Source organism: Microchirus variegatus (assembly GCF_963457635.1).
Source record: "Microchirus variegatus genome assembly, chromosome: 14".
Classification (NCBI taxonomy): Eukaryota; Metazoa; Chordata; class Actinopteri; order Pleuronectiformes; family Soleidae; genus Microchirus; species Microchirus variegatus.
The window spans coordinates 10,016,147-10,034,311 of NC_139815.1; the positions used below are offsets into that span (position 1 = coordinate 10,016,147).

General features: G+C 43.7%; 2 protein-coding genes across 2 annotated transcripts in view; one reads left to right on the forward strand and one right to left on the reverse strand.

Annotated features, from left to right (window-relative positions):
• Positions 1–4,047, reverse strand: part of myo9aa (myosin IXAa) — a 119,617-nt gene extending 115,570 nt beyond the window's left edge. Inside the window, exon 1 of the mRNA XM_083900809.1 lies at positions 3,787–4,047. The gene's annotated coding sequence lies outside the window, so the exon portion shown is untranslated. The remainder of the gene's footprint in view (positions 1–3,786) is intronic.
• A 1,497-nt stretch (positions 4,048–5,544) lies between these two features.
• Positions 5,545–8,649, forward strand: senp8 (SUMO peptidase family member, NEDD8 specific). Its single transcript, XM_083900403.1, has 2 exons — positions 5,545–5,601; positions 6,950–8,649. Exon 2 carries the CDS (start codon positions 6,961–6,963, stop codon positions 7,624–7,626), a length of 666 nt encoding a protein of 221 aa, XP_083756529.1. The 5' UTR covers positions 5,545–5,601; positions 6,950–6,960; the 3' UTR covers positions 7,627–8,649.
• The last annotated feature ends 9,516 nt before the right edge of the window (positions 8,650–18,165 follow it).

Here is an 18,165-nt window from a genome sequence, read left to right on the forward strand (position 1 = left end):
TCGTCATGGAAACGCATGGTGCATTAAAGTTGACGCCCTTAAAGCACGGATCTAAGTAAAGTTTGCATTAAGGTCAACATCTTGACTGCATGGTGACTGATTTACAGCCAATAGTCCAAGTTTGAGCATCAACGATATCTAAATATACATGAAGTCAGTTGGACAAAAAGGATGAGGCCAAACTCCAGATTTAAGTGTTTGACAGGATTGATTCAAACAATTCAACACTGTCGGAAACTTTGCAGGAAGTGCTGCTGCTTTGATTTGTGATTCCACGGCCTAAACTAAGACAGACTGTCTAATTCCAATCTAGTAAACCTTTCTATAACCACATCATCTCCACACGGATGTTTAAACTCACTCCTGAAACGACTCAAATCTGAGCTAAAACCAGTTTTAGTCTCTCAGGTGGTGTCGGTGACATCTCCCAAAACAGACAGACTGATGTGATACGAACTGCAGGCAGACTTTTTTTTCCCAGCATACACAGGGTCTGTGGGGTGTCAGATGTCGACGGGGACGACCAGTTGCTGGAGTCTCAGCCTTGGCTGCCTCTCATGCTACAGCAGCTGTGTCTTCTCAGACCTCACATTCCTGCTGGACGGGCCCACTTTACTCACATCACCTGTGCTGCTGCTGATCTGTGGGCAGCAGGAGCTCACAGAGGAGCCTCACAGCTGCTATGAAAGGACAAAACCCATCCTAAACAATTAGAAAATGTGCGTTTTATCAAGTATGTCATATCTCTATCAATCAAAAACAAGAGAATCATGGGAAGTGTTGTCCGGGGAGACAGGTCCCAGGGAGTTTACTCTGGAAGTTATAACTGTCATTAACAGGAGTCCACATATGTGGATGTACATTTGATGTGGTTTAACATAAGCTGTGTTTCCATCATGGTACACTTGGGTTTGGCAAGATGCGACAACAACGAACGACGTCATCGAACATGACACAACACAACAACAGCTCGATGTTTTTCTGCTCGGTTTGTGGCCGTTTGTCTCAACAAGACGTCAAGCTTTGTATGAGAATAGACTGCAGACGCTGAAGAAACACCGGTTGCAAGGAAGTGACGCTTTTCTGTCGCTCATTCAGCTGACTGTCGAGGGCCTAGACCTTAATATCTTAATATTTTATTTATAAACTGTTTGGTTTTATGTATTGATTCTCTGTGTCACCAGTAGGGGGAGTTGCTGATTTTTTTGCCAAATATTAATTGAAAGATTTTTCTGTAAGTTTGCAAATCTGGTGTCTGCTTCCATGCAACAAAAAGTTCTCACATTTAGTTTAACAAGTGTATTCATATTAGTGACAGAGTAGAATAAGTAGAATACCTTTAGTATAGTAGGTGTGTGAAAGATCAATTATCATTATTATTGGCAGTAACAGCGGGCCCCAAAATCAATTTTGCTTAGGGCCCAATGGAGGCTTGGGCCGGCCCTGGAAACACACCACTAGACACGAAGGTAATTGGACATCATCGTAGGAGAGTATGGGTGCTTTCACACCTACAGCATTTGGTGCGCACCAAATCAACTGGTCCGAGAGGTTGGTGGTCTCGGACCGCTTTATCTGCTCTACTTTGGTATGGTTCGTCTGGTGTGAACGCAACCAAAACGAAATGGGACGAAACGGTATATTTAATGCATTATGGGTATGAGATGAGATATGGGACTACCCCAAATTTCCACCGGGCACGTCAGCGGCACTGTCCTCTGCCCAGGGTCCTTCCCCACCGGGCATGTTATGGCAGCGCAGTGCGATCAGCTAGCACTTACGTTCCGCAGCGGTGACGCGCACGGTGGAAATGGGGGGTTAGTCTGGTTCCAGTACCGATTGGTCTCCGCGGTCTATTTTGGTTTGTTTAGAACTATGCATATGTGAAAGCAAACATTTCTCTGATGCAGGCCTAAGCAATCGAACTATAGGTGTGAAAGCGCCCTATAAATGGAAAGTCCAATTCAGTCAAAAGTCTGTAAAACCTCCGTGGTTATTTCACAAAAGCGGACATGGGTAAAGCAGTTGATCGAAATTAAACGTACAAATACAGATTTTTATGGTCCTAAAGGGTATTTGAAATGTTTTGGCGTATAGCGCTAATGTTGTTTTATTTTTTTGAATGCACTAATGTTGCATACTGTGTCTTTAAACCAGCACAATACCATTATAGGATGCTGCACTTACAGAAATATGTTCTAAATCTAATGGAAGTAAGATGATCCTCAGCATTGTGGTTCCCTCTTTGCCTTTACTTTCTCAACTCTTCCAATAAAAATACTGGAGAGAGAAATAAACGACAAATACAACAAGGCACGATGTGGACTCAAGCCAATAAAGGAATTACAACCACATAAAAGAAAATAAAAAAAACAGCATTCACTTCAGGCGCACTGACGCGACAGGATGTCTAATGTTGTCGAATGTGTGTGGAGTCGCCTCTCTGTCCGCTGACTGAGACGAGCCCAGCACAAGCCTGTGATTCAGCAGCTTCTTCACCCCATTAGACCTTCCCGTCGAGGGCTGCTTTCACTGCATTAAAAGAGGCACAGCAGTGCTTCGACCTCCACTGAATAATACATGCAAACATAAACCCTCACTCTGCCGCAGCCAAACATTCAAACTATCAAGTCCAAAAACAAATCCATTCCCATCTATTCCCATTGAATATTCAAATCATTTCCTGATGAAACAAACACATTCATCAATCTGAACCTAATGGACCTTCCTCGTCCATGTAATGTGTTGTTCCTTGCCATTGGGGGGTGCATAAATGAAATGTCTCTGGATTTTGTACATTTTTCTTGCTAAAATAAGTTGAACATGTCATTTATTTACCTATATTTATTTTGTCGTTATCAATCAATCTTTATTTGTATAGCCCACAGTTTACAAAACATAGTTTGTCTCACAGGACTTCACATGGTTGGTAACATCCTCTGCCCTTAGACCTTCGACCAGGGTAAGGAAAAACTACCAGGGAAAAAACCTTATAACAGGGAAAAAAGGTAGCAACCTTAGGGAGAACCACAGGTGAGGGATCCACTCCCTGGACAGACAGACGTGCAGTAGATGTTACCCAAAACGTACAATACACAATTACAAAGTATAATTATGGTTATGGTATTCTAGGTTTTGTTGTCCTTTTTCTTGCTGTATAAATGTATAGAAATATAACACTGAAAAAGAATCAAGGATTTTTGAATGACAAGCTATGGAAGCTATGGCTGAATTCTGTTCTGTCATTACTAGTCTTAGTCTTATCGGAAAAAAATAATAGTGATGTGAACAATATAAACAAATGAGTTGAGGGGATGTGGTTCTACGGTGACAAATCCAAAAGGATGAAAACGGAATCAAGAGGATTTTGATGCAGTGGAGTGACAGGAAACTTTTTTACACACACACACACACAAAGTCTCTGACTCTGTCATTTATAAGGCGCTCATACACACCTTAAAAGCATGACAACCGCAAACACACTGTTGCAAATGAGCCGAGATTAAAAGGAACAGGTTTGTTGCGGAGAGCAGAAGTGATTCATGGAGTCAGTGACTGCTGCTGCTGCTGCTGCTGCTGCAGCAACTGATCTCAGATCTGGACAGCATGCACACGCACACGACCAGGTTTTGGTCCCCCATGAGGACTACTGACTGACTGACTGGTCATGAAAAAGTTCATATGAGAAACAGATTCTTAACAGGTAACAAGAGCAGCAGCACACACACACACACACACACAGGCAGACACACCGCAGTGACTGAATAGAACATCACGCAGTCTTACCTCCACACGAGTGACACTGAACTGTGAAACTGTGAGTGGGACTGAAGTTCCTCGTCTCGTCCTCGGGATGGTTTGCACAGCTCAGTCTCTATTTAATTCCCTGCATTCCCACTCAGTCAGTTTCCTCCGCTCTTCTTCTTCTTCTTCTTCGTCTCCCAACACAAACAAAAAAACAGCCACACAAACTCAGCTCTTGCGTGTTTTTAGTACAATTCCGCGCGACTCTCTGTGTGTTTCATTTCCACGCAGATGCAGCTCCTCGCTCGCTGACGGTCGCTCACTGAAAAACTCTTCTCTCTCTCTCTCTCTCTCTCTGCTTCTCTAAATCACTGCTGCCTGCCCTGCCACTCTCGGGCGCGTGGCCGTGCGCGCTCACGCTGCTCCTGAGTGGGCGGGGATAAACGCAGAGGGAGGACGGAGCGTAAATGTCATCATGACCGGAAGGAAGTAGGAAGAAAAGTTTTATTTTAATTATTATTATTAGTATTATTATTTAGCATTAAAAATACAAATTCTCAATGAGGACAACAACAGCAGCAATACACATGAAAAAAAACATCCACGGTGAAGAGTGCAAATATAACAGTAGGGGAATCATGAAACAACAAAAAATAAATACATGTATTTATTTAAATACAATATCCCAGGCATACACGTTTGACATAAAAAAGAAAAGAAAGAAATATATACAATTTAGAAGAGAAGGAGACGAGAAATATCTAGACTTAATTGTTTTGCATACTTATTTGTCTTTTTAAGGGATGAAAAGAATAACTTAAACTCATTAATGAAACAAGAAAAGGAAGGTTTAGAGTTCCTCCATTTTGCACAATGGATATGATATTTACCCAAGATTAATAGTGTCAGAAACAGCCATGGTGTGATGATCTAAATAGAAGAGAGTATCATATAATCCTTCCTAATTAATAGGAAGTAAAGTAATACGAGCCACATTACGTAGTGCACACCAAGTTTTTATTGAAATGCACATTAAATTACACATTTCTGCCTTGAAATCTATAAAAGAACCGAATTTTAAAAATAAATCAAGGTGTACCTTGATGTTGCTGGGTTTATTTGTTCAATGATTAGGTCTGAAGTGGACCCCTATGAAACTATATCAATTTTAATCAGCTTTGCACCCTGACATAATGTTTTTCCAAAGTGGCCCAGTCAAGTGAAAAAAAAAAATCAAACAATTTGAGAAAAAGACATTTCACATAATTTCAAAATAAAAGTGTTTGTTTTGATATGGAACAAAGACAAGTTCACAATGTTCTATCATTAAAAAGGAACATTATCCCATCCTTTGAATTATCTATAATTCTCTTCTATATTAATAAACATTTGTATTTTATATGATTATAAACATAATGTTGGATAAATATCATTCACTTTTATAAAAATAGAAAGAAAATGCGTGTGTGAGCATCACTGAAGTCTGCTGTTACGAGCGTTTAAATCACTATTTTTGTTTATTTATTCGACCAGCCCCCCAAAACGCAAGAAAATAACCACCCAATAATACCATGATTTGAAAATGATCGTCATTCCTAGTCTCATATAAAGTAGATTTAAATAAAACACTATTTCTTCTCAAAGCCACGGTGTTGTGAAGCAGACTGTTCCCCTGTCACTAAATGCACCGCGCAGGTTCCCGGATGAAACCAGCCAATCGCAGCCGAGTATTTCGTCTCCATACTGTCGTGAAATGTTTATGTTTTTTTTGAAACGGCGTGCTTTACGACAGTCCTCGCAATGAGGGACAAGACGACAGATTTCGTGATACTTTTCATTTGAATGCGTCCAGTAAAGGTACGAACAGTGAAATGACTGCGTGTGTTTTCTTTTCCAACCGCAAACGTTGCCAGTCACCGCTCGGAATGAATGGTTTTGGCTTCCGTGTCGTAATGTGTGGCGGTGAAAGTAGTCGTTATTTGCTACATGCTAATGTAGTAAACGCATTACAGTAAAGTAATGTGACTCAGCGCTGTGGCTTTACCCTCTGTAATTTGTACTTTAAGGTTAAACACTCGCGGTGTAAGCACTGTGTAAGCTAAACGTCATTATAATCATCTGTACGTATGTACGTTTGTATTGTTTTAATTTAACTCAGTGATGCATATTATGGATCTGAAGGGTTTGTGAAAGAAACATCTCAAATAATTATTCGCAGTGTTGTAAATCTATAAATTAGTATCAGTAGATAATGTTGCTTTGTTTTTTTTTTATACATAAAATAAAAATGATAACATTTTATCAATAAACACAATTTTTACTGCTCATTTGATCATTTTGGCTCCATTTGTTTTATACTTCTGGATGCTACTCTCTATACCACATGTGTCAAACTCAAGGCCCGGGGGCCAGATGTGGCCCGCCACATCATTTTATGTTGCCCGCGAGGTCAATGCTCCTTTAAGGCATGTGTTTACCATAAATTACCCACAATGCATGTTGGTGATTGTGTTACCCATGAAGTGACGGCTTCCCGCCACTAGTTTGCAGCGTATCATTGTATATGCATCATGCGACGAATAAAATTGAGATTAAAACATCCACAAATGATCCGAAAATGTCCATGAAGAGAAAGATTGATGCAGATGGAAGGAAGTTTCAAGAAAGATGAGAATACATTGTACGTTTGTGCTTCAAGCAGAAAAACGGCTATGTCTTTTGTGTTATGAGGCGGTGTCGGTCGTCAAAGAGTACAGTCTACATCGGCATTTTGACACCAAACAAGGAGCCGCGTACGCCACAGTTAGCCTTCAAGAAAAACAACAAATTGTCAAAGAATTAAAAGGCAAAATTAGATCGCAGCAGAATGTGTTCACAAATGCCATAACCAAAAACTATGCTGCAGTGAAAGCTAGCTTTATTGTGGCTAAAGAAATCCCCTGTGCTTCAAAGTCTTTTTCTGAGGGTGCGTTTACATTTAGTTACATTTATTCTGTCTTACAGTTACATCTGGCCCTTTGAGGGCAACCATTATGCTGATGTGGCCCTCAGTGAAAATGAGTTTGACACCCCTGGTCTATACTGTAAAGGCCCAATCTTCAACAGTGTATTGGCAAATAAACTCAACCTGTCAGATGAATAAGTGCAGTAAACAGTATCCAGTATCTCAAATGTGCAGTTTTGAATCTCCTTCTGTATTTTTCAGACTGTTGGAGGATGGACCCTGTCGTGGTGAGCTATAAGGACAGCCTGCTGCGGCGCTCTGATGTTTCCTTACTGGAGGGACCGTACTGGCTTAATGACCAAGTCATAGGATTTGCCTTTGAGTTCTTCGCTGCCGAGCGCTTCAGAGTCCTGGGAGAGAGCGTCATCTTCATCAGCCCAGAGGTCACCCAGTTTATCAAGTGTGCTTCTTGCCCTGATGAGTTAGCCATATTTCTGGAGCCACTGGATCTTGCTTCCCGTCGTTGGGTCTTCCTCGCTGTTAACGACAACTCCAATCAGACGGCTGGCGGAACCCATTGGAGCCTTTTGGTCTACCATCATCATTCGAACCACTTTGCTCACTATGACTCGCAAAATGGCAGCAATTCACTGCACGCACGGCGCATTGCTAGCAAGTTAGAATCCTTCCTTGGAGCAGGGAGAAAACCTCTGTTTGTGGAGGAACCCAGTCCGTCACAGCAGAACAGCTATGATTGTGGCATGTACGTCATCTGTATTGCTGAGGCCTTGTGTGAGAAGGCTAGAATGGAGGGCTCGCCACGTCTTCCTGTGCATATAATTACCCCATCCTACATCACACTGAAGAGGGCTGAATGGTGCAGACTGATCCAGAGTCTAGCTCAGAGTGACCTCTGCTGCGCTCTGTCTTTTCCTTAGCATGTTGATTTCCCCTCTATATGCAGAACAAGCTGGAACATCTCAATGCACTCCTTGAATACAGCATTTAACTATATATCTAGTGTATTGCAGTCTATTGGCGCTTTTCCACAACACAGTCCCTGCATGGATCGATTTGGCACAACAAGACTCGGTATGTTTGTTTTTTTGCTTTTCCATTAGTGATAGATTTTTTAGTACCTGCTCTGGCGAGGTTCCAGGCGAGCTGAGTCGATACCATGCATGACTTATAAAATCTGGGAAACTTTAATCTACATTACATTTAGCACGTAAATGTCTAAGTCTGGTATATTTAGCGACAGCCTTGCTGAAAGCCGCTGATCGTGAGCGTTTAGCTGCATCACAACCCCTGCTGCTCAGTGACTGTGTCAGGAAGTGCTGAACAAGTGTTTTTGATTCTGAAACTGATTCAGTACACTGTAAACAGCTGCTTTACAAGTTATTAGCCACTAGTTGGTGTGTGTCACCTGTAAAACAAAGAAACTGCAGTTTAAAAACAACTAAAATGTGTCGAGGCGAGCCGGGAACATGTAGTAGAAAACCGCCATATCATACACCATACCACAATAAAGGTTTTAAAAAAGTAAAGCAACGCTAAAAGTCTTTAAAGATCCATTATACAATTGGTGTCACATAAATAAATCCCTTATATGCAAAACAACATACAGTATAAACACCAGCATGTCAATAAAAGGATTTTTTCTCTTGCATATTAATCAAGGATGGGGAGAATACATCATCATGTGGAAGAGGATGCACACATTTTCTTCTCTTCATGTTGTTAGCTTGGAGCAAATGTAGAAATGTTTACACTGATTATTGCTCAGGGTCAGTTTAAATGAACTTGAAATCACAGGAAGAATGTGCATCTTAACCGTGGCTCTGACTTTGTCACAGCTTTTCTGTTCACATTCTTCATGTTAACGGTTTAAAGAAAAGTGCTGCATGAGAGTTAAGATTTGCTGCGAGTGGCGGTGGAATGTACGTGGCATTCTCACAACAATGCGCTGTAATGTTTTTGACCAATAATAAAAATGTATTTTTATGGTCACAGCAGCCTTCTACTGTTTGAATTTGACTCATATTAAGGGAAATATGTTGGATGTTTTTACTATGATTCCTTTTTGTATTTAAATACATGGTTACCTCCCAGATGAAATAGTTTTTAAATGCACTTGTAACTGATTGTTTATGTTGGGTTATGTGTACATGCTATTTTTATGAATGAAGATAACAGAAGTTCAAAACAACAATCGGGACAAAAACATAAGCATCTAATATTTTAGTTTCAGGGGATTTAAAAAAAATATATATGTTGGTAAAATGTCAAACTACTTACTGTTTAAATATTCTTAATATATATTAAGATATTATAAATCAATATTTCATGCTGATTACATGAAACCCAATAGAGGCAGTGTGTTCACATCAGCATTTGATATATTCAGGCGTTTGAAACTGACTTTCCTTCAACAAGTTTTCAAAAATAATTTCATGCTCACTTATGTTAGACAGCATCTTATATTTTTAATCCCCAAATCTGCATGATTTTGGAATGTGGGAGGAAACGGGAGAATCTGGAGAAAAGCCACGCACTGGCCTGTAACATACTGTATTATGTATTATTATTATGATTCGAGATGGAGCAGGATTCAGGGTCTATATGGACAGGGGCGGTAAAATAATCCAGTAAAAATAATCTTGCCCACATCATAAATCAAGTCAATTTTATTGATATAACTCAGCATCACAAACAATTTGCCTCAAAGGGCTGTACAGCAAGTGACACCCTATAGCAGGGGTGTCAAACTAATTTTCACTGAGGGCCACATCAGCATAATGGTTACCCTCAAAGGGCCAGATGTAACTGTCATACAGAATAAATGGAACTAAATGTAACCAAATATAATGTTCAAGTTACAAATATGATGCATTATAGATGTAGCCTGGTCCGCAATGGTGATGACGTCACTTTGCAGGTAACGCAATCGGCATTGCAGTGTGGGAAATGTAGTATATGGTCAACACACGCCTTCAGGCAGCATAGACCTATTTTAACATAGATTTTTAAGACCAATCAACCACTCGCGGGCCACATAAAATGATGTGGCGGGCCACATCTGGCCCCTGGGCCTTGAGTTTGACATATGTGCCCTATAGATATACTTAGACCGTCACATCACGTGAGGGGAAAAACTCTAGTAACTCTCTTTACTGAAGAAACTATTGTCGTTCCTCATTTATCTAGAAATGTCATGAAAAGTCCAAATGAGTGCGTATTTAAAAATCTGAAGGGTTATTTTCAAAAGTGAAATCGCCAAATGACAGCATAGAGTTCAAAGTGAGGAATACTCGTGATTAATTACTCGGAATTAAATAAAGGCCCCGCCTCCTGATCTGGCCACATGCCCAGCACTGCTTTTAATTCACACTTGCTTGGATAGTTTCCACGCTCTGCTCTGCTGGCCTCCTCCCTCTGGCACTCTGTGCTCATGTACAGTTCATCTCATGGGTTTCATTCACCCAGAGTAACCAGTCAGGGCAGTTATTGTCCTCGCAAAAATAACGCAAAGCTGGTGCATTCAGCACCCTGGCAGCAACGCTTTAATGACACAAAGTGCCAGGGGAAGGGAAGGGCCTTTAAATTGTCACTTTACAAAGACAATGTTGTTGGACCTTAAAGCGAACTTGACTTCCTCCCTCGTACTCTATAATAATGTTTTTGTTTGTTGGGGTTAAAACAGCTGTCAGACCAGATCTTCTGGATGGATAATTTTCAGTGTCGCCAGAGATTACACTCACCTTTGTATCACTGCTTTTGCTTATTATGTGACCAAGGCTTGGAGGAATTGACAGGAAGTTACCATTTTAGACAAACTAAAAAGTCGAGAGAACACTTTAGATGAGGGAACACATATTCACCATTAACTAGGTGCTTACTATCATGCATATAAGTCACATACTAGCCCTTTATTAGTAAATATGAAGCATGTATTAACACCTTATGTAGGAAAAATCTTAATTCGCCCATGTAAAATAAGATGTTAATACATGCTTAATAATTACTAATCAAGGCCTAGTATGCTACCTATATACGTTAGTAAGCACCTTGTTAATGGTGAATATGTGTTACCAAAGTCGAATGTATCTCAGAGTACTCATTGGTTAAATGAAAAAAGAAAGAATATTTTTCAGGGGCATAAACCTCCGTCCTACAAAAGCCTCTTTCCTGCTCTTTGCCACGTTTCTCTGGTGCCTAAAACAAAGCCTCACAGTTTCAGTGGCTTTATTCTGCAGTAGATCAACAGCGGGGTTATTGATAATCTCCGTCTTAATCAGAAAACCGGTCATTCTGCAACCTGCAGGTCGCAGCTCAGTCTCTTCACAGCTCTGCTGCATATGCAGCGATGCGGTGAAATGGAGGCTCGTGGAAGCCGTCGTCGGCCTTTTGATGCTTTAACTGGTGTCAAGTTATGAAACCGTGACCGAAAATAGCGTTGGAACGATAAATTAGACGACAGTGATTGTACTTTGTAAAAAAAAACGAGATTCCACGAACATTGGTGAGAGGAAAACGTATCGTAAATAATTAAGTTGCACAACAATTGTGTGATTTATGTCGTATGAATGAGTTGCTAATATAATTCTGATGCTTCCAAATGTGATTAAATGTAGGCACTGGGGAGGAAAACACCTCATGTATCAAGGGGAGAAACTCTGAGGCATTTATTAGGCTCACAGAAATACATATTTATCCGATAAAACCTCATACACCTTAATTTTTTGACGTAAACACGTGCCTCTATTACTCACCGTTGTTCTTCATCACTGTTGTATGCATCTAATTTCAGAAGGAGCAGCAGCCAAGGTTTCTTCCCAGGATCTCCAGATGGTTCATATCGACTCGTCAGCCTCCGAGTTGTTGCATATATACACAAACACACAAGTACACACAGACACGGTCCATGCAATTCCATAACGTGACCTCAAGTGTCAAGATTGTTTTTGTACATCGCATCATGTCATGTCACAACACATCTGCAACCAACTAGAACAACTTTTAGCTTCATTTACAGCAGCGTACGTCCTATCAAGAGGCCCGAACAAACTCACTCACATCCTGGACTGCACTTCTGTTCCCATGTGCATGGCACGTCTAACACGTCTGTCCTGCTCAGGAGGTGCATGTAGGTCAGATCTGAATCACAACATTAGAAGCTCCGCTGCGTCTGCAGCAAGATTCCCTCAGAGATAAGAGTGCCGACAGACTGCAGTGGTGAAATGCAGAAGTGCCACTAGATCAGGAGGAAAAGGTGAATTATGATGTGGGTCAATCTTTGTGTAGGTAGTTTGTTTTTCTGTAAAATACAACAAAGATGAGTTAGAAACTTCAGGCTCCAGCTTGTGACATGATTCTACTAATACTGAAAAATGGGTTAGATCAGCCACAGAGGCTACTGGGCACTAACAGCAGTTAGCATTTGCAAAAGGGATCATTTGCAGGCTCCAGAAGGCACATTGTCGTCATATATAACATGTAGCCACTGGACACGTAAATCCTCTGAGGCTAGAAGTTTGTGTAGAACTCTGTGCTGCATGGTGCAGCCAAGTATAGAACTTTTCACGAAAAATGAAGTGAAACAGCAAGACAAGACCATTAAAATATATGAGATTTAAAGGTGCCATATGTAAGAATGTGGCCAAAAATGGTTACTACATTCAAATTAAAAAAACCGAGGTCTTTTAGGTTTTGTTTTCTGACGCAACTCGCAACCGGTGGTTGCTCGGCAGCGAGACTCTACTGACTGCAATGATTGGTAGACGGCGGTAGGTGGCGCCACATGCCAAAACATGATTTCAAAACATAAACATGATTTGCAGTCTGCAAAAAAAAATTTACGCAAATATTTTGGCTGTACTGTTGTTGTTGGTGAGTTCAGTTTGTTATATGAACATTATTCCTGAGTCTCTGTGATATATTAGGAGGATTTTATGGCCAGTTGCTTTAGATTTATTACATAATGCACCTTTAAGGACTGTGTAACTTTTATGAGTCTCTATTGGTAAACAGGAAGCTAATGCAAAAATGTCTCCTGAAAGTAAAAGTAATCATGAGATGAATACACTGAATTTTTACAGTTTATACATGATATAAAGTGATATACATGGTTCAAACAGGATTAAAACATGAGCCGGTGGTTTCTTACTTTGTGTCACTTGAACTCTTGCAACTCAAGTCATGAGAACCCGCAGGTCTTTCAGCATCAAGCTCGCTGTTTTAAATTAGAAATTGTTGGAAGGAAAAGAAAAAAGGCTGAATGAGAACAGATGCCAACCCAGAGAGAGAGGATGAGGCAGAGGGAGAAGAAAATGAAAAGGTACAGTCAATCGGACGATTTAGACCAGGGGACTCAAACTGTCGGCCCACGGGCCATATGTGGCCCCCCAATCGATTGCATGTGGCCCCCCTACTTAATATAATGTTATAATGAAAACATGGCCCACAACCTCACCGTCTTTTAAACACAAACACATACTCAACAGGAAGTCAGCCTGTTTGAATTTTGGCGTCCATTTTGGCTATTTGCGAATCTATGTACGTCCCTACAAATCAATATAGGAGCAATGTTAGCATTGCTGTCGGAAAAGGTTTTGCGGATTCAAAACGGCTTGAATATGGCAACCCTAAGCGAATTTCGACCATTTGCCACGGTACTACGATAGGAATTGCCCTATAGCAGGGGTGTCAAACTCATTTTCACTGAGGGCCGCATCAGCATAATGGTTACCCTCAAAGGGCCAGATGTAACTGTCATACAGAATAAATGTAACTTAATGTAACCAAATATAATGTAAAATAAAGGTAACTACTCTGTAACATATCTCTAAATAACTTTCTGTATTTATTACTTATTCAATTTCACTATGCATGACGCATATACAGTGATACACTATGATCTAGTAGCAGGATGCTGTCACTTTGTGGGTAACACAATCCCATGCATTGTGGGAAATGTTTATGTTCAACGCACGCCTTAAAGCAGCATAGACCCACAGTTTTTTAAGACCAACTAATCACTCGCGGGCCACATAAAATGACATGGCGGGCCACATCTGGCCCCCGGGCCTTGAGTTTGGCACATGTGCCCTATAACTTCGGCATAGATTGAGTTCCACCGAATATCCCAAGAAATTTGGCAGGAAGACCATGGCCTCAACTCAAAGGGAGGTCGGCCTTTTTGTATTTTGCCGATTTGCACCCTTCGTAAATGAGCTAGACACATCGAAAAAGTTGTCTAAAATTGTTTTTTCCCCCCACTTTTTGTTCTCTAGGCTGGCCCCTTATTGACCATACTAGCCATTCATTGGACCCCAGGTCATTTGACTTCGACACCCCTGATTTAGACGTTCACAGCTGCTCCTGGGCCTGGAGTTAAACGATGATGGCATCATGTGACGTGTGCACTAAAGTGGCTGCCTCACACCACATTCCAATCAAATACAGAAAGTAGAATAATTCTGCAGATAATCTGCCCCGAAACGGTGTGATAAACTGTTTTTGCCCGCACACACACGTGCCTCACAGTGACATGTGGAACAGCTCTCTAGAGGATGGGTGTGAGTTTGTTGCTCTCAATCAATGGTAGGCATCCGATTCTTTTTTTTTTTTTTTTTTAACCTGTCCTGTCCAGTACCTTGGGCATGCACTATGGTTGACTGCATGTCTGTTGGTGTTGAACAGATTTTGCTGTTTGCAGGGCGAGTGATTACAGCGCTGTAATGCCCGTCCTGCTATTTATGTTTTTATTTATTAGGTTGTGTGGGAGGACCGGGCCAGACAGGGGGGGTGGGGGTGAGGGTGGGTAGACAGACAAGGGAGGTGTGAGAGAGATGGGGAGAAAGAGGGAGAGATAAGAGAGGGGGAGGGAGGGAGGGAGGGAGGGAGGGAGGGAGAGAGGGAGGGAAAGAGAGACACTAGATAGAAATTAGTAGCATAACACACTAAGGCAGTAATGACAACATTACAACATTAATAACACTGATATGCATTTGTTTTACAGTACCATTAGAATTTGTTAACAACCACATATAGATAAGGTGATCTTGTCTATAACGGTTGTATCAGTTTATATTGGTTCTATCATGAACCAGAGTTTGTCTGTGTGTGTATCTGTATGTCTGTGTATTCGCGCATCCATATATATGTATGTGCGGAGGTTGTCACTTGGTGTGGTGGGAAATCGGTGGTGAAACCGTGTCGCCGCCCCCCAGCCCCCCGGAAGGAGACCGGCGGTAACCCAGGCACACGGGGCGTCCACCAGCCCCCCGGGCCCGGAGATACCCGCCACCGCCCGACCCAGGGCCAGCCGCGAGTCCACCCCGCACAGGACCAGGGCAGGGCGCCGCAGATCCGGCGCCCCCCACGCGCAGAGCACGCCCCGAGGGGGCAGGAGACGACGGCACCACGAGCACAGACCAGCCCACCACACGCCGAGGCAGGTCCTGAGGCCCCAGGTCCCCACACCCGGGACCCACCCAGGCCCCCAGGGCAGCCCAGCCCATCACCAGGGACAGTAGAGCCTCCCCCAGAACGCCCCCCCAGGAGGCAGGCCGGAGCCCGCCACAGCTATCCCCGACGCCTACCCCGGAGCCAACCACACGACTTCCCCCCCAGAGGGGAGCCGGCAGAGGCTCATGTAGGGATCCCAGCCGGGGGCCCCCAAGGACCAGGAGGCAGCAGGGTCCCGGATCCGCCCCGGGCAAGCCCCCTCACGCAGGTATGGGTCAGAGGCCGTAAGACCTGTCACAGCGGACCCCACGCCCACCCGGCACAGGGACCCACCGTCCACCCAGGGCAGGGCGCCCAAAGTCAGCCCCCGCCGAGCGACCAGCCCGCCGCCCACCATCACCCTTCCCAGGAGTCATGGAGAGCCACGGCCAGGTCCCCCGGGGCTCCCCCCGACAGACCGACAGCCGACCCAACTACCCGCCGCAGCCGCCAGCGCCCCGGAGCTCCACAACCGCCCCCCAGCCCAAACCACCGACCCCAGCCCAGCCGGGAGGCGGGCGGGACACAGGTACCCGGGAGGCCCCCCCCACCCATCCCCCACCCCCCCCCCCACCAGGATGTGGTGTGGTGTGTATGTATGTGTGCTGTGGGATGTGTGTATGGCGGATGTTGGTATCTAGTATGCATTAAAAATGTGGGGGGGAGGATGAGGTGACAACACCCCGCTGCTTGCTGACAGCGGGGTAGTCGATATGCCCCACCCTACCCCCAGGCCCTAGTGTCTAATATGCCATAAAATATTGGGGGAGAGCGGAGACCCCTGGAGGGGAAGATGGGGGATAGGCCCACTACTTGGTGGGCCCGCCCCCCAACCCCCCCAATGGTCTTCCTGTATCTCCCCCAATACCCTAGTTGTGTGTGTGAGAGTGATATACCAGATCTGGTGGGGGAGCACGGAGGGCAGGCAAGGTTGGCCACCCGGGCCGGCTGCTAGCTTCCTGACTAGCAGACCGTGTATCCCCGCCCACCCAGCCCCCCAGCCCAGCAGAGGCCAGTACGCTCAGACCGGGGCAACGCCGCAGCTCTCCACAGGCACCACCGGTGCGGCAGGGCCAGGTCTGCCCCCGCTCCCCCGGGGGGGGGAAGCCAGCAGTGAGCGCCGCACCCCGGACGCCGGCAGGACCCGTAGCCAGGTCAGCACGGCATCCGCCATGACAGTCCAGGCCCCCGCCCCACCCACCGCTCGGAGACAGCCCAGGCCGGGCCAGGCCCCCCCCCCCCCAGTCCCCGGGACCCCCCATGCCAGGAAGCCCACCCGCCTCTACCACCTTACCCGCCCAGGGGAAAAGAGACGCGTCGGTCCACCCCAGGGCAACGCCGGGGCGCCGCAGCGAGCGCCCCCCCCACCTCACTGGGGAGCGATTCCAGCGGGGCCCCCCCGCCACCTGCAGGGGCCAAGCCCACCCATAGGGGCCCAGCAAGCCCCAGCTCGGCATCCGATTCTTACATTTGTATAAATACAGCGATGCTATCCAACATGTTTGTGAATGTCGGGGTGTGTCCTGTGGTCACAGCCGACCTCCGCTAATGAAAACATGGTTGAACATGTGGCTGCTTTGCTCTCTGGTCCTCTGAGGTCCTGGCAGGAGACAAATGAAACGTTAAATCAGAGCGCGCCAACGTTGAAATGGTTTTTACCAACCGTGGTTTTATTGTCAAACTCCGTTAAAGCCTGGAATGATGTAATGATTATTTGTTGGCTGGTTGTTTCATGGAAGGAATAAAGAACAACATACTTTTGATTTGATTTAAATCTCAAACAGAGCGACAGTTCAGGAACTGAAGCTCAACTTAATAATATAGAACACATTTCATTTATGAGGACCATTCACAGCTGAAATCACACAAAAACACATGATCATTAAAGTGGAATAGATGAGGCTTACTGTGTTTTCAAATGATGCTTAAAAACGAGCAGTTTCCAAATTCTGCACATTGATATTGATATTTATTTTATTAAATTCGCCCCTTTGTCTGACATTATTTCACAGAAATGCACTTTATGTACATTTTTAAGAGATATATTAAACCAAATGTTGTATATAGGAAGATAATACACAGTTTTACACAATTTTGAAGCTTTTACATGTGATCTAAAGGTGTATTATGTAATAAATCTAAAGCAACTGGCCATAAAATCCTCCTAATATGTCACAGAGACTCAGGAATAATGTTCATATAACAAACTGAACTCACCAACAACAACAGTACAGACAAATATTTGCATTAAAAAATATATTTTGCAGACTGCAAATCATGTTTATGTTTTGAAATCATGTTTTGGCATGTGGCGCCACCTATGCCGCTGTCAATCATTGCAGTCAGTAGAGTCTCAGCTGCCGAGCAACCACGGGTTGCCAGTTACGTCAGAAAACGAAACCTAAAAGACCTCGATATTTTGAATTTGAAGGTAGTAACTGTTTTTTGGCCACATTCTTACATATGGCACCTTTTTTTGAGCATTGTATCTGGAGAATGTTTTGTAGTGAATTGAAACTCAGCACATAATAAATAAACTGTAACACAATTGTACTGTGCTCTTGGCAGATGTGGACACCTGTAATGCTCCGCTGAGGTCATACGCTCTTGGAAAAATCTCCACTCTGTATAATGTTTACACTGCATCTAATAAAGACTATCGCCGTGAAGCGACGCTGAAGCATTCTCCTTGCACACCACAGAGTTCAGAGGTCAACCTGCAGAGCATTCCAGGACAGACAATATGGCTCCCTGGAGGTATGGACGAGGCTGCAGCTCGTCTGGCCATCTGCTTCAACCCCCACATTATTCCCTCAGCTCAAACTCCACATTCACACACGTCGAGTAACTGTAATCGGCGTCTGCACATTGTGTTTCTCAAGATCGCAGATGTACAGCTTTTTTTTTAAATGATTACATATTATGTTACTCATAAGATGAATGTACTGTATGGGAATATAAATCTGCTC